General features: G+C 35.5%; 1 protein-coding gene across 1 annotated transcript in view; it reads right to left on the minus strand.

Moving 5' to 3' along the window:
• LOC150104094 (ER degradation-enhancing alpha-mannosidase-like protein 3) overlaps positions 1-15,943 on the minus strand; it is a 391,801-nt gene that overhangs the window by 183,079 nt on the left and 192,779 nt on the right. The window contains 3 exon segments of the mRNA XM_090396397.1: positions 5,679-5,762; positions 10,499-10,624; positions 12,759-12,856. Of these exon segments, the coding sequence (XP_090252523.1) occupies positions 5,679-5,762; positions 10,499-10,624; positions 12,759-12,856 (308 nt within the window).

Below are 15,943 nucleotides of genomic sequence, written 5' to 3' on the forward strand. Positions count from 1 at the left end.
CTTGTTTAACCGGGCAATGCCCCAGCCGGCATGAAATTTTGTCATGTTGTACCATCATTTTGTATTTTGGTTTAACCAATAAGAATACAATTTGGTCGGCTAAATCCCAAATTGCCAGCTCATCCTCGTTCGTTCAGTATCCAAGTAGATATCCAACAGGGTGCACCACGAGAAGGTGAGGATTGGACATTAGGTCAGAAGCCCTGGTCGGTTCTCCACATTCTTTGAAAGGCTATGTGGAGGTCTCTTCTCAGTTATACAGCTTTGACTCTTAAGCACCCCCATGATCAGAGTTTGATGCTCTAAATCACCAGGTGGCATTTCGCTGGAAGGTTTATGTAAAGAAGGTTCCTGGTTCACACACATAAATTTTTTAACAAATTAATTGTAAATAAGTGTGTGTTTATGCATAACATTTGCAGCAGAAGTTGTGTGCTTGCTGTGTGTGTGTGTAGGCTTGTTAAAGTTTGTTTACAAAATCGTTAAACTTAAAGAGGAGTATAGTAACAGACAAAGGAAAGATGGCGGTGGCTTTGTCTTTATAAGAATTTAATTTTGATTTTGTCATTTCATGAAGTGTATGGTGTGATATATGTATTTGTTAGATTATGTCAATAAATAATGGACATTTAAGGTGGAAGGAAGAAGGTTGTGTGCAAAGTTTGTGTGTGAGAGCAGTGAAATATTGGTAAAAAAGTTTTGAAAAAGTAAATGAGCGATCTGCTGAGCTTAATTAATCAATGCCAGTAAGAACGATGAAAGCGATATGAATGTAGCTGAAGGTGAAAAACAGAATGTAATTAACGGTAAGGTGTTGTGCGATGTTGATGGCAAACAAGAGTGTATGGCTGGTGATAAATTGAGCGAGTGAATCATAGTGAAAAAGTGATGCAAGATTTGAAAGCTGAATTGGTGAAGATGAGGCAAGAGAAGAAATGGATGCAGAGTGAAATGAAGAGAATTGTATATATGTATCGAAGAGTGAAGAAGATGAAAACAGATGATTTCAGTATGAAAGAGGTAAAGAGCCTTGTGCATCTTGTTTACCACACCTCTAATAATCAAATCCCCAGACCTGCAAGTATCGCTGTATGGGGATTTGATTATTAGAGCTGTGGTAAACGAGAAGATGCACAAGGTTTGTTTTCCTGAAGGTAAAATGAATAATGTGATCGAGGCATTGGATATGAGTAGTAAGTGAGCAAGAGTTGGTAGTGGTAAATAGGGACAAATGATGACTGGAAACAAAGAAAATGCAAGATGGGATATCAGGAGGTTGTTGAGAAGGATAAAAGATAATAGCATGATAAGAAAGGTAGCCAGTGTGTTGCCCAGGTCTGACAGTGATGGGATGAAGTGGAGAGCAAAGATTGTGAATAATATGTTAGTGGAAATCTATGAGGAGAAAGGAGCACATTTATTATTGTGTGGAATGAGTTAGAAAGAGGAATTGAACTGCATAAGAATGATGGACTGCATTTTAATGGTTTTGGTGTGAATCATTTGGAGAGACTACTGCTGCTGCTCGAAGGGAGAGTAACGAGTGCAGAGAATGAATCTGATCAAAGAATGGGAGAGTAAGGAAGGAAAGATTCAAGTGGTGCTTATGAATGAAGAAGTAGGTAGCATGAGTGAACAGGTGTGCAAAACACAGGAAAAGGGGGAGACCCGTGGTGAACAGGAGAACGGCTGAACAGTGAGAACGGCTGATTCCACAAGAGGATGTGAATGCATGTGTAGACAAAAAGGAAAGGGGATGACCTGGAATCTAGGGAAAACAGATGGATTTGAAGAAGGTTCCGGGATGAATAAGGAGAAAAAGAAATGGCTCGAGGAAAGTATAGAGAAATCACCTCTAATAAGGTATGAGTGAAACTTGTTATAAATCCATGAATGAGCTGTTATGTTTATAACCAAATGCTAGAAGTATCAGAAACAAGTAAGTTAATCATCGAAAAACTGTTTGGAATAAATGAGACATGGTTGGATGAGAATGACATCCTGAAAGGAATAGAGATGAAAGGGTAAGATGTATTTTGCAAAGAAAGAAAGTGTAAAAATGGAGATGGAGTACTACTAATGATAGAAAAAGAGTTATATAGATGCAAGAGGCAAAAAGTAGCAGTAGTTTTGAGGCAGTACAGTGTGAGATAGAGATGAACAGAATGAAATACCTAGATGTTATTATGGACCTGGTAATGTGGATGGTAGTGACTGTGAAATATATAATAAAATTAGCCAAGCAAATAAGAAATGGGTTATCATTATGGGTGATTTTAATTATGGCAATATAGACAGATGATGAGATAGCAATGAAAAGTAAAGAAAACGAGTTTCTCGAGTTTTTGAGGGACAACTATCCCAGGCAGTATGTAACAGAGGGTACACGAGAATTTAGGGTCATGGATTTGATCATCTCATCAGAGGACGTTATTATAAATGAGGTGTCAAATCACTTTCCATTCGGTAAGAGTGACCATGAAGTGATTACCTGGGTGGTTACCAGCAGTGTGAGGACTTCTGTGAGGAAAGGGTATATGTGGAACTACAAGGTTGGTGATTATGAGAAGCTCAGGAGACAGTTTGCAGGTGTAGCATGGAATGAGAAGTTGGGAAGAAAGGAGATCAATTCTGCTTGAGTGATATTCAGGAACTATCTAGTAGAAGCAATGTCAAAATGTATTTCAAGGGTCAGAAGGTTAAATAAGGCAGGTGTGAAATGGATGAATGAATAGATTAAACATGCAATACAGACAAAAAGGCATTATGGAGGCAATGAGAGGAGTAGTAATAATCAACTCCATGATACAAAGAACAGGCAATGAGGGAGACTCGGTTGGTAAGGGTAGCAAAAGAGAAATATGAGCAGCAGTTAGCTAATGAAGCCAAAAAAAATCTTAGAGAATAATTTTGATATAGCCAGCAAAAATATTATGACATTGTTCAGAGAAAAATGTCATAAGAACAACAGCTGTAGATGATATAGTTGAGATATTTAATAAGCAGTTCATAAAGGTCTTTCATTCTTGTGAATGTGACATCATGGAGAGCAGTGGATGATGAGGAGAGATTGACTATAAGTAAGCAAAAGGTATATGGGGAATTGAGCAAACTTAATGTTAATAAAGTTGTGGAACTGGACATCTCATTGACATATTTGTTTAATATTACTTACATTGGGTCATGTTCCAAAGAAGTGGAAGGAAGGCAAGATTGTGCCACTTCATAAGGGAGGTGACAGAACTCAATCATCAAATTACTGGCCCATCTATGTGTCAGTTGTGGTTAGTGGTGGAGAGGGTGGTGAAAACCAGGATCCAGAATTGGGTTGAAAACAGTGGTATTATCTTTGATATATTGTTGGAGATGGAGAAAATAAGAGATCTTGGGGTAATGGCAGATAAGAATTTAAAATTCAGAGGACAGATTGTCAAAATTGTGAGGACAACTCAACAAATTCTGGGAATGATATGGAGGACACTGACTTGTAGACGTAAGGAGATTCTTGTTCCATTATATAAGGCCTTGATTAGGCCACATATGGAGTGCTGGAGTACTGTGCACAGATTTGGTCACTTGGTTTTCAAAAGGATGAAAAGATGGAGAGGATCCAGAGGCAATTGACTAAGGTAGTTTCTGATCTGGAATGTTGAAAATGAAGATAGGTTGAGAAGATGCAATTTATAGATTCTAGTGGATAGGAGGAAGAGCAGGGGGGGGGGTTATATGATGGAGATGAACAACTTTGTAAGGGGGTAGATATAGGATTAATGTTGAAGAGGTTTTTCATAAAATGGTGGGAGATTTGGGAACAACAACAGGTCATCCCTGGAAGCTGTATAAGGAGAGTGTGAGCAAGGGAGTGAGAAGCAGGTTTCTTGCATGGAGTTGTGAATGATTGGAATGCCTTGCCTTAGAGTGTGGTGTCTGTGGACAATCTGCATGTGTTTAAGGCAAAGTATAATGAGGTGTGTGTGTGTGTGTGTGTGTGTGTGTGTGTGTGTGTGTGTGTGTGTGTGTGTGTGTGTGTGTGTGTGTGTGTGTGTGTGAGACAAAGAAACCTCCTAAATGAGGTCTTTGACTGCATGGAATCTTAGGATAACAATAATAAATGAGGACAAACATTCCATTTTGGCAAACATATGATCAGCATAGCAAACCAGCAGCCCATAGACTGCAGCACACCTGATCCCAGATGGAAATGGGATCTTTCAGAACAATAATGTGGCATGTTACCAAGCCCGTTCTATAAGGAATTGTGAAAACATAGAATATATCACCCAATTTGCAATTTAATGAATCCAAATTCACTGAATCTCCACTTAACTGAACACCTGAGAATGTTCATAAATGCACTATAAAACGTAAAGATGTCTCACAGCATATATTCCTTCCTCTGTTCAGAGTTTGGAGAATGTCTTTCAGACAGTGCAACGGTGATTTGCCCAGACATTAGCAGAATCAATGCCACATTGGATATACTGAGTTATTCAAGCAAGAGGCAGCTCAGAAAACCAATCATAACTCACTGCTTATGTCAGTGTGCTACAAAAGAAAATATAAAAGGCTTTTTTTTTTGTTTTTTTTTGTATACATTTCAGTTCATTTATTTTAATTTTTAATTCAAATACAAAATGCAGCCTCATTTTCCCTTAACCATTTTGATTTGAAGTTAATTTAATTTACTGCAACTTATCAGATAGGAGTTTCATTTTATACTTAACTCTCCTTTAGCGGGTCGGTTAGTGAAGAACATTTATTTAACATTACCATTTTCCAATATGAAGAGGATTATATTAAAAGAAATATTTTCAATGTGTATTCCTTTAACATGTACTAAAATAATTTATTATAAGTACTCATAATTTTGAAATAACTGAATGATACAGAAAAGCAAAAATACTTTAAGACAAACATTTTGAACTGAAGATTCCATGGCATGAGTTATTCATTGTGGCTTATCTAGTATGAACCGAATAATAAAGAATTATTCAAAATAAAAAATTATTTAAGTAAGTAATTTCTAATGACTTATCACATTCATCTTCAGGATAAAATTATAAATCTGAAAACAGCTTGTATTAATAGAGTAATTTCTAAAGTAACAACTGTCATACATACAATAAACTTAAAACTAGATGGTGAATAATGCGTCAAGCACTGACAGACACATGGTCATTGTTGCCTTATGTTGTATATGTCTATCACAGCCTAAGTCATAGGCTGTGATAGACATGCAAGCCTTTAATGTATGGTGTCCAAAGCTGGCTTAAAAATAAAACTGATTTTTGCTACACTGGACAATATAGCAAAGCATTGTTTGAATCTATGTAACATAGATGTTAAATTCAACATATTGCATTCCAGTGAGTTGCCAAAGCATCTGATGTTTTTTTTTTGTTAGTATGAAATGCTAATCCTGATTTGTGTACCAGATGTTTTTCAACATCCTCGGCATGCTCTTTCATGCAGTTCTCACCAGATTATCTAAGTACATAATAGATAATATATATACCGAAAATTCTGTAGGCTCCTTTAACACCATAAAACTAATATTTTGACATTCCATAACCTGAATTATCTTGAACTAATTAGAGAAGAAATTAGAGAAGAAGAAAAAACTAATTAGAAGAAGATTTTAATTTCTTGATCTTTATTTATAAAGCCAGTTATCCTACCTCAGGAAGGAAATTATGCCTCTGCATTACTTGGTACAACATTTCATGGGTTTCTATTGCAGGCTTAATGTCACCTTTCAGCACCTGGAAAAAAAATAGTTATTTCTAATAACAAAAATATTACACACACACACACACGGGCCCCTTTTTATGCATATCTTTTTTATGCAGTTTTGAAGTTATGCACCCCATAACTTCAAAACTTATGTACCGTTGTACATGCTGCAGCACATTCTGGTGTAACGTGTAAGCAGTGAGCGTCCGTGAAGTTTAATTTTGCATGTGAGTAAGTGTTTGTCATTTCGTTATCATGTCTAAATTTTGCTAATTTTTATTTTAAAGATTTAATTTGGCAATTTCTTTGGAAATGAAAATGGTTTTGCTAAGCAATTTTAGATTGCTTAGCAAAAGGAGAGGAAGCTACAGTGATTGGTAAAAATTTTAATTTAGGCTAATCTACTATAAAAGCAATTAAAAAGAATGAAGTCGCAATAAGAAAATCTGTCATTTCTGGCACAAAACTAAGTGCCAAATTATCATCGTACTCAAGAGATAGTTTATTATAAAAAACGGAATGAGTGCTCGTAATTTGGATTGAAGAATTAACTGAAAGAAGAATTCCTATAATTGGTTATTTAATTATACAAAAAACTCTTCAGTTTTATGAACAATTGGAGCCATCTACTTCTGCTTCCCAGGCTGATAAAGAATTTTTAGCTAGCAAAGGATGGCTAACCGGGTTTTTAAAAAGGAATGCACTTCATAACATGAAGATTACAGGCAAGGTTGCAGCAGCAGCAGCAGCCAAATATTTTCAAGAAGTTAGCCAAAATTATTGAATATGGTGGATATTGTCCCGATCAAGTGTTTAACACTAACAAAACAGGACTGTTTCGGAAGAAAATGCCTAGTCGAACTTGCATCGCAAAGTATGAGAAAAAAGTAAGTGGGTTTAAAGCAAGCAAAGATTGATTAATGTTGTTACTGTGTAGCAATGTATCAGGGGATCAAACGTTGAAACCCCCTCCTAGTAAATCGATCTCTAAGATCATGTGCTCTAAAAGGTAAAGATCTAAAACAGCTGCTGGTACATTGGATGGCTAATAAAAAAAAGCCTGGGTAACAACTGCTGTATTTACTGAATGGTTCAATAATTGTTTGTACCAGAAGTGGATGCATATATGAAGCAAAAATCTCTCGATTTTAAAGTTTTATTAATTGTTCACAATGCACCAAGTCATCTGTATTTAGAACATCCAAATGTAGAGGTAGTATTTTTTCCACTCAATACAACAAGCAATTATTCAGCCATTAGATCAAGGCATAATTGCTACTTTTAAAAAATATTACGTTAAGCACACTTTTCAATTTATATCAGATAACCTAGAAAATGAATCATTAACAGTAATAAACGTCAGCACAAATCTCATCCAGTTTCAATGTCGGAGGTCCAAGCAGAGTCAGAAAGCATACAGTACAGTGTACTCTGCATACCATGGGTTACAGGCCAATGCCCCAATTGTGTACTACCGTTGACAGCTCATCATCGGACATTGCGCCTTGCCTGGGGTCGGGATCTAATCTGAATTGAAACAGCTGCCTCTCCTTATAAAAAATCTGGGAAAGTCTCATCCTTATCACAAAAAATATTTTAATAGAATTAAATAAAATAAAAAAATTCTGAGCTGTGCAATTGAGGTACTTGGTGAGACATCTGGAAAGATTAGAGAGCAGAAGGAGGGTTGGTAGTGGAATAATAATGTACAAGAAGCAGTGATGACTAAGAGGAAGGCAAAGCAGAAGTGGGATGATTCAAGAGTGGAAGGGACAGAGAGGCATACAGAGAGAGAGAGAGAGAGAGAAAGCAAGAAGCCAAGAGAGTTGTGGCACAGGTGAAGGCCATAGCATATCAAGATCTTTATGCTCAATTAGAAACAAAGGAAGAACAGAGAACTGACCTGCTGGACCTGTTAATAAAAGTTTGTCAACAGGAAAATATACCTGAAGAATGAAGCGAAAGTACTCTTGTTCCCATCTACAAGGGTAAAGGAGATGCACAAGACTAAGAATTACAGAGGAATAAAGTTGATGTCCCACACAATGAAAATCCTAGAAAGGTTCTTGATGGAAGATTGAGAAAGGAGGTGGAGATTGCAAAGGAGCAATTTGGCTTTGTGCCTGGTTGACCAACGACAGATGCTATCTTTGGGTTACGGCAGATGATGGAAAAGTTTTGAGAAAAACAACAAGAGCTACATCTGGTGTTTATTGGTCTGGAGAAAGCGTATGATAGAGTGCCAAGGCAAGAAGTCTGGAGGTGTCTGAGGGAGAAGGTACCGGAGAAATATGTCCGGTTGGTGCAGGAGATGTACAGAAAAGTGAAGACAACACACAAGTTTTCAAATGACAGTTGGCTTGCATCAAGGGTCAGCATTAAGTCCATTCCTGTTTAATATTGTGTTGGAGGTGGTGAGAGAAGACATGCCTTGGACAATGTTGTATGCAAATGACATTTTGCTGTGTGCAGATTCAAGAGAAGAAGTGGCAGCTAAACTGGAAAGATAGAGGAAAGTACTGGAAGAGAGAGAGAGAGAGGTATGAGACTGAGCAGAAGTAAGAGAGAGTATAAGTGTTGCAAAGTGGATGGCGGCCAGAAGACAGATCTGGAGCCGGAAAGAAACGTCATCAGGAAGGTGAGGGATTTCAGATACTTAGGTTCAACGGTGGAAGAGGATGGAGAGGCTGAGAAGGAAGTGGGATGCAGGATACAAGCAGGATGGAGGAACTGGGGGGGGGGGGGGGGAGGGAGAGAGAGAGAGAGATGGCTGGAGTACTATGTGATAAGAGGGTGCCGATCAATCTGAAAGGCAAAATCTATAGGACAGTAGTGAGACCAGTTATGACATATGCTATGAACTGTGGCCCTGAGGAAAAATAACATAAGCAGGATGGAGGTAGTGGAGATGAAAATGCTTAGGTGGATGTGCGGTGTGACCAGAAAGGATTGTCGAGAAATGACTATGTGAGGGGAACGATGAAAGTAACAAACTTAGGAGCAAAGATAGAGGAGGCAAGGTTGAAATGGTTTGGTCATGTGATGAGGAGGGAGGACGAATATGTAGGAAGAAAGGTCATGCAGATGGATGTGCAAGGGAGAAGGGAAATGGGGGCGGCCAAAGTAGAGATGGAGGGAGCTGGTGGAAGAGGACTCGAGGATGAAGAACTTGGATATGGTTACAGCCAAGACATGAGGATGTGAAGGAGACTCACCAAAATAATGACCCCGCTTATGTGGAACAAGTTGCAGAAGAAGAAGAAATAAAATAAAAAAATAATAAAATAAAGTTTATTGCTATATATCCTTGTATGTACAATTAATTGTATGATTATGGCACGAGTATCTTCACTTAGGCATTGATTGGCCACTTGTTTATTTCTTTTTTCTATAGTGAAATGTATTTTTGGATATTGCCCAGTGATCTGAGACAGTCAATCTAAGACCTGACTTCACTGAATTAAGTTTTTTATCCTGCCTGTAGAAGGTACCTTAATAAGACATTAGTTCCTTTTCACTTACTACTTGAATTGTTTCTGCAACAACCCAATTGAGTTCCTCTTGTTTTACCACAATTGTAATTTGCTCCTCTCTGAAGATGGTGTGAAAACCAATAAATATTACTATATTCAATAAATTAATTGTTTATTTTTTTCAAGTACTTTTTACACAGTTAAGCACTGTTATGAACATCTAGCATGTCCATCTTGAATTTTCATTTCCTTTATCATCTGATTCTCTTTACAGTATTCTTTCTTCTATATCCTTCACAGAATACAGAGAGAAATGTATAAAAGTGAAGTGAAGTGTAAAAGACTAGGAATTTATTATTAATATCATTCAATCAACAATTTTCCTCCAAATTAATCTGCTATCTGTCAGGACTACAATATTATCCTTTCATGTTTATCTAAAGCACTTTAACCAGAATCAATCCAACCTTGATCCTGCCATCCTAGCAACAAACATCCATTTTTTGCTAATTATATATTGGGTTTTATCCTTTATCCAAGTGTTAGCAAACAAAGTTTGTGCCTGAAGTACTTTCAGGACCAGGGCAACTCGTGGTAAAGGTGGTATAAATTCTCATTACTTGCCTTAGTATCTCCCATAATGTAAAGCACATCTCCTTGCAGACATGTATACTGCTATGCAATAAAATTGAATATTTAATTTAATAAAATAAAAAAATTAAAAATACCAAAAATGCATAGCATTTTAATAAACTTTCCTCTCCTATTCTGTAAGTAACCATACTACCTGAGATTAGCTCTGCTCACACATTTCTGAAAGCTAACAGGGTCAAGTTCCTTCCTAATATCTTCACAATATTAATATTATATCACTGATGCTATTGGTTCACTCGCCTACTATTTTTTTCCTCAGAACTTTCATATCAGTGGTCTTCAGTCTTTGATAAACTGTTTCATTTTTAACTCAACTCTCAGACCCATAAATTAAAAATGGTTTGAACAGTCTTATTCCATATAAATTTATTCCACTGGCTCACCACAACACCAGTGGTGCTTGTTCTATTGTCTATTTCCATATTTGATTTGCCATATTCACTAAAAATTGTGCTTAATTTGCTGAAAATTTTACTTGTTTTACATCAGCCCACATGATGTAAAGTTCCACAGCCTTGTTGTGGAACTTCACCTCATTTGGTATTCTGTCATTTTTCATCGTTCTGTTGAAATACAGATGCACACATGCAACATAAATAATAATAGCACTAATATAAATATATATATTATTTCATTACCTGAAGTCCTGGCCAAAAAGCTAGCAAAGCATCCATAAAATTACGGGAGTTTGTGTGAGGTCTGTGCATGTGAACATCCACCAATAATGGACCCTGACTAACGTATTTCATCACAGCTGAATAATGCTGAAATTCGGTAATGCAATATTAAAAAATTAAATGCATATATATGAAAGAAACACTGAAAATATAAGAATTTTGAATACAGTAGTGCAGCTACTTACTCAGACTGCAATTAAAAAGACTTAAAGAAAATTCTAAAAACCTAAAATTTTAAAGAACTGAAGTATTCAAACAAAAAAAAAAAAAAAAAAAAAAATAGGAATAAGTGTGTACGTTTTAATTTAATTTATTTTTTTAAGCAAAAAAATATTTTTGCATGAAAGTACAGGTAACTCTTGTATAACGCGGTACTTATACAACGTGGTTTCGATATAACGTAGTAAATTACTACATAGTAATTACTACAATTTTGATATAAATTGTAGTAATCCTTGTTCAACACTGTACTTATACAACACGGTTTCGATATAACATGGTCTACAAATTCTAGTAACCCTTTTCTTTTTCATATATTTTTCACCACGACTTAAAATAATCAAATTTTATCTTCGTTAAATTTGTGCCTGCCGTATCACGCATGTAGTTATAAGTAACAAATTTATATTAGGGGAAATACCCTTTAGCAGGCATGTGCATGTGCGCTAGAGGATATTTTTTGTGTAGCATCAATAAACACTTTATACGGTAAACAACTGATGCTACACAAAAAATATCCTCTAGCACGCATGTGTGCTAAAGGGTAGGAAGTTAGGTAGTTCTTTTACAGATAATGATCCTTCAATGGAGCACTCAAGAAAATTCACAAAACAATTGGATATTTGTTTAGCTCCATATTATGAATTTAATAAAAAAATTGCAGCATAGTGGTAAGCAAGGTTTTATTACTGACTTCTTGATAACTAAACCAGCCGAAGTATGCAATGAGAATTATACAAATGATGTCCAACAGATTTCAAGTGAAGACAAACGTCTGGCCACTCGTAAATAAAAAAACATTTACGAAATGTTATTTCTGAAGACAGTAATGATGATTAAAATACGTGCTCTATTTTTTTGTGCCTAAAACATTTATGCATTATTATTATTACATAACACCTCCAGGGAGTCCAAAGACTCATCGAGGGAGGGCACCTACTCTACAACTCTCGTCTCCACCACTCTACTAGCCGCAACTACCTTCATCATCTACACCAGTGCTTCCCAAACTTATGGATGTAAAGCCCCCCCCCCCCCCTTGTAAAAATTAAAATATTTCACGGCTCCCATTGAAAAAACAATCGTAATACAGACATATTATTATAATATTTATTGTATTTATATTCAATACGGTTTATATTCAAGACTTTGCGTTTGTAAGCTTTTTTGTGTTTCTTATCAATACCTTTGAAATGAAACTTATATGAATAAGCATATATTTACTAATATTCATTTAGTGCTGAAATACGCAGGAAGCAAAATTTGTGAACGAACACCAATGTATGATTTTTTCCATTAAAACATAAAAAAATGACATAAAAGAAATAATAAAAATTAAATGAGTTTCTTTTAAGATAAAAAAAAACAAAAGAACTACTTAGTCTTAAAACATTTTAAATTTGTTTTCATTATTTCACGGCTCCCTCAACAAAATTTGCGACCCCCCCAAGGGGGCCGCAGCCCACAGATTGGGAAGCGCTGATATACACCAACACCATCTACCACCACCACTATTTTCACAGACATCCATGCCCATGGCGGGATTTGAACCCGCAGCCTTTTGGGTGGAGAGTGGATACACTATCCACTCGGCCAACCAGGCTGGGCATATATGCAATGAAGTTATCGTACCATTTGTAATTTTTATACTATGTATTTGTTTCATAGTTTATATGTTTTCTTAACTTACACGAATTAAATAAAAATATTTTTTTGTTGGATATGTCATTGTTGTTTATATAATTTAAAAAAAAAAAAAAAAAAAAAAAACGATTTCGGAACATAAACCTACTTTTTCTATGTGTTCTAAGTCTCGCATAAAGTGATTTATATAATGCAGCATTTCTATGGAACCTAACATCCATGTTATACGCGGGGTACCTGTATATTTGAATTTGGCCACAAGAGTTCAGGCTTTTCATCATTTCAAGGTTTAACATATGTGACTTCAGCTGATTCCTGAAAAATATAATCTATTTCATACATTTCATTTTATACTTGCCTTATTAAATCTTTCCAGAAAAATATCATCACCAAGCAAGATGTAAGCTTTGAGACAATATTCATAATATGAATCTATTCCTGCTCCCACTCCACTATCTGAAAAAAGATTCAGATGAAACAAAGCATCATAATATTTTAAGGTTAAAAATATCAACATAATCATAACAATTTGATTCAAATCAGTCAATTTTTACTCCTTTCTGAAACACTGAGGAGTTGTAAGAATATACAATACACCCCAAGTATACTGAAAAGAGAGTCAAAAGGTGGTACCAGTCAACTATTCTAAAATATTCAGGATTTCAAAGAAATGATAGCTCAATTTTTTTTTAAATCTTATATGAACAAAATATAATATAAAACTTGAACCACTAATGGAGAGGTGAAGCAAGCATATTTACTGTAAGGCTACTAATTCTATGGCTGCCCTCCAAACAGCACAGTAATTAAAAATACTAGGGTTTCTTGTTCAGCATTCTTCAATTAATTTGATCTGTTCCATCTCCATTTCTCCCAAATTAAATTTCCTTCATTATTCTTTCAGCTTAACCTGATTCCTAGCTAGTAAAGGCAGCCTCTGTTCTCCAGCTGCCTTTCAATTTTGATCGGTTTAACTATTAGGATACAATTCTATCCAATATTGAGAGTACTTATGGTACATGTTTAGATCACCTGCATCCACACCATGTGTTTACAATTACTTTTTTTTTTTTAATTAGAAAAGTACTGACACATAAGCACCAAAACATCTAGTCAGCTAATAATAAATTATTACTTAGTGTTGCTAAATACCATACAGCTACATGCATGGTGCACAGTAACTATCACGATGGAGAGAATACTAAACAGCATATGTAGAAATTGCTTCAAGATATAACAGAAAACATGTAGGTCATACATCTAAAACCATTGTGTTTTTGAAGGATACAGAATTTACAACTAATGTTTTAAGCGATTCAATGTATAGGCTGAGAGCTAAGAAGAGAGGAACAAGAGCGGGCTGCTACTATGCCCTCAGAAGAAACGATTATTTCAGAAAAATATCCTGCCTGTATACTATGCTTGTATAAGGCAGTGATATTTAAGGAAAAGATTTTGGTGATTAGATTTTTAAAATGTCATCGAACAGTACAATTTTAATCAGCAGGTGCTGAAATGACAAAATTTCAACAAGAAGCTCTGTATTTCATAAACATAAAATCTGAATTACTGATTTGTGTACAACGAGAATTCGTGTAAATCTATCAGGCTAATTCATCCATTCATAAACATATCAAGTAGTGGTATAATCAAACTGAAAAAAAAACTAGCAGTATCAAGATATAAGACTAGTGGATACCTCAAAACTTCTTTAGATGCACAATTTCTAAAGAGATGGTCAAATAGAAATGTAAACATTAAAGTATACACATCAAAGTGACTCAACAACAACAACAGTGAAAAGGCAATCAGAGATGGTGTAGCTTTCTATGGAGAAGGCAAGCGTCGATCCAGAGGATACTGTTTGGTCAGAATAGTGTTGTAGAGGATACTGTATGGGCTGAATGTGTAAAATAAGTGAGATTTAAAGTACTCAATGTAATATTAATGTTTGCTAATCCTACTCGACAACAACAAGATGAGATTATACTCATCTTGTTGTTGAGCCTGTTGAAGAGCTTCTAGATATGACTGTGGGCCTATAGAACTGCTTTGGCAATCTGTTGAACTTTGGAGTAGAGCTTTTCTATAGGATTATTTGTCAATTTTCTGTAGAGCAGTGACAATTGCTGGACAAGAATAGATATAGGCAGGTGTTAGTTCGACTCCTGGACAGTTCTTGCATATTTCGTAGCTTCTAATATAATACCATCTGGATGAATTTTTATGCCTTTAAAATGTTCCATCCTAAGTCTGGTGATGATTGTGGTTATTTCTCCATTTTCATTAATTTTGCTGATTTCAATCTTCTTCTTGATAGTTTGATTTACCAATCTTATTTTTGCAACAAAGTTAGCATCAGTTAGTGATAACGGGTGTAATTTTTGAGGTCAATATCTTGCTTCTTTGGAAAATCTGTCTGCTCTCTTTGCCTTCAATATTTACATCAGCTGATATCCATTACAGCATAGTTCTTATTTTTCAAATTTAAAGTTGTTAGTTGTTCATGAATTTCCTGTGTGAGTTTTGTTTTTCATTTTTTTAATGCCTCAAGTGCAGATTTTGAGTCACTGTAGATGGTTATTCCATCTGTAATATTTATTACTGGATTAGAGGGATAGAACTTGAGAGCTGCTGGCTGTTAATTCACAAGTGAAGTGTGAAGCTATTCTGCCAGCTGTGGCTTTGATTTGCGTTTCCTTGCCTCCAGATAAAGTTGGAAAAACCCCTGATCCTCCTTGGTTGAGTGCTTTATCAGATGATCCATCAGTATAGGCAATGACATGGTTTAAATTATTTAAGTGATGCAGAGTGTCAAGTCCTTTTCATTTATTTTCATGCTGTGAATCCTTTTTTTGAACAAGGTTCTAGATTTAAGTTAATCATTGTGATTTTTGGTAGTATAGTGGAAAAGAACGGCTCTTTGCTTATTTCAATGGACAGGTGCTCTAAGTCGATCTCTGTAGTCTAGAATTTTCCTGTCCAGGCATCAGACGTCCTGAGTGAGATGTGACCCTGTTGTTGACTCCTGATTCTGTTAGTGAATTTAACTGTGGAGAGTATTTCTTCTGTCTTCTAATATGTGCAGCCCCACACTCTTGTTGAGCTTTTAAATAATTTGTGGATGAGACTGCACCTATAATAATTTTTGCTGCTTTTGATTGTACTCTATCAAGTTTTTCTTTTGAGCTAGTAAAAGCTGGAACCCAGAAGCTTTTTAAGAGCTTTATTAGATATATTTGTAATATGAGTTGTAAATCTGTTCAGTATCAAAGGTTAGGCCTAAGTATTTTGGAAGACTGTTTTTTTTTTTTTTTTTTTTTTTTTTGTATTATATATTTTGATTTGGGGATTGTAATTGTGTCTATTTTTTCTATCAGTGGACAAGATACTCAGTTTTATTTTTTCTGGGTTTATCTGTAATTTAAGTTCATTTATCCATCTTTCAAGGCCTTTTATTAATTTATTTAGAACTTTTTCAGATCGTTGAGGATTACAGCTTGTGTGTGCCAGATTACTATATCATCCATATAGAATGCTATT

The sequence above is a fragment of the Typopeltis vanoorti genome, chromosome 8 (genome assembly GCF_054136105.1).
Source record: "Typopeltis vanoorti isolate ZY-2024b chromosome 8, IOZ_Tvanoo_1.0, whole genome shotgun sequence".
Lineage (NCBI taxonomy): Eukaryota > Metazoa > Arthropoda > Arachnida > Uropygi > Thelyphonidae > Typopeltis > Typopeltis vanoorti.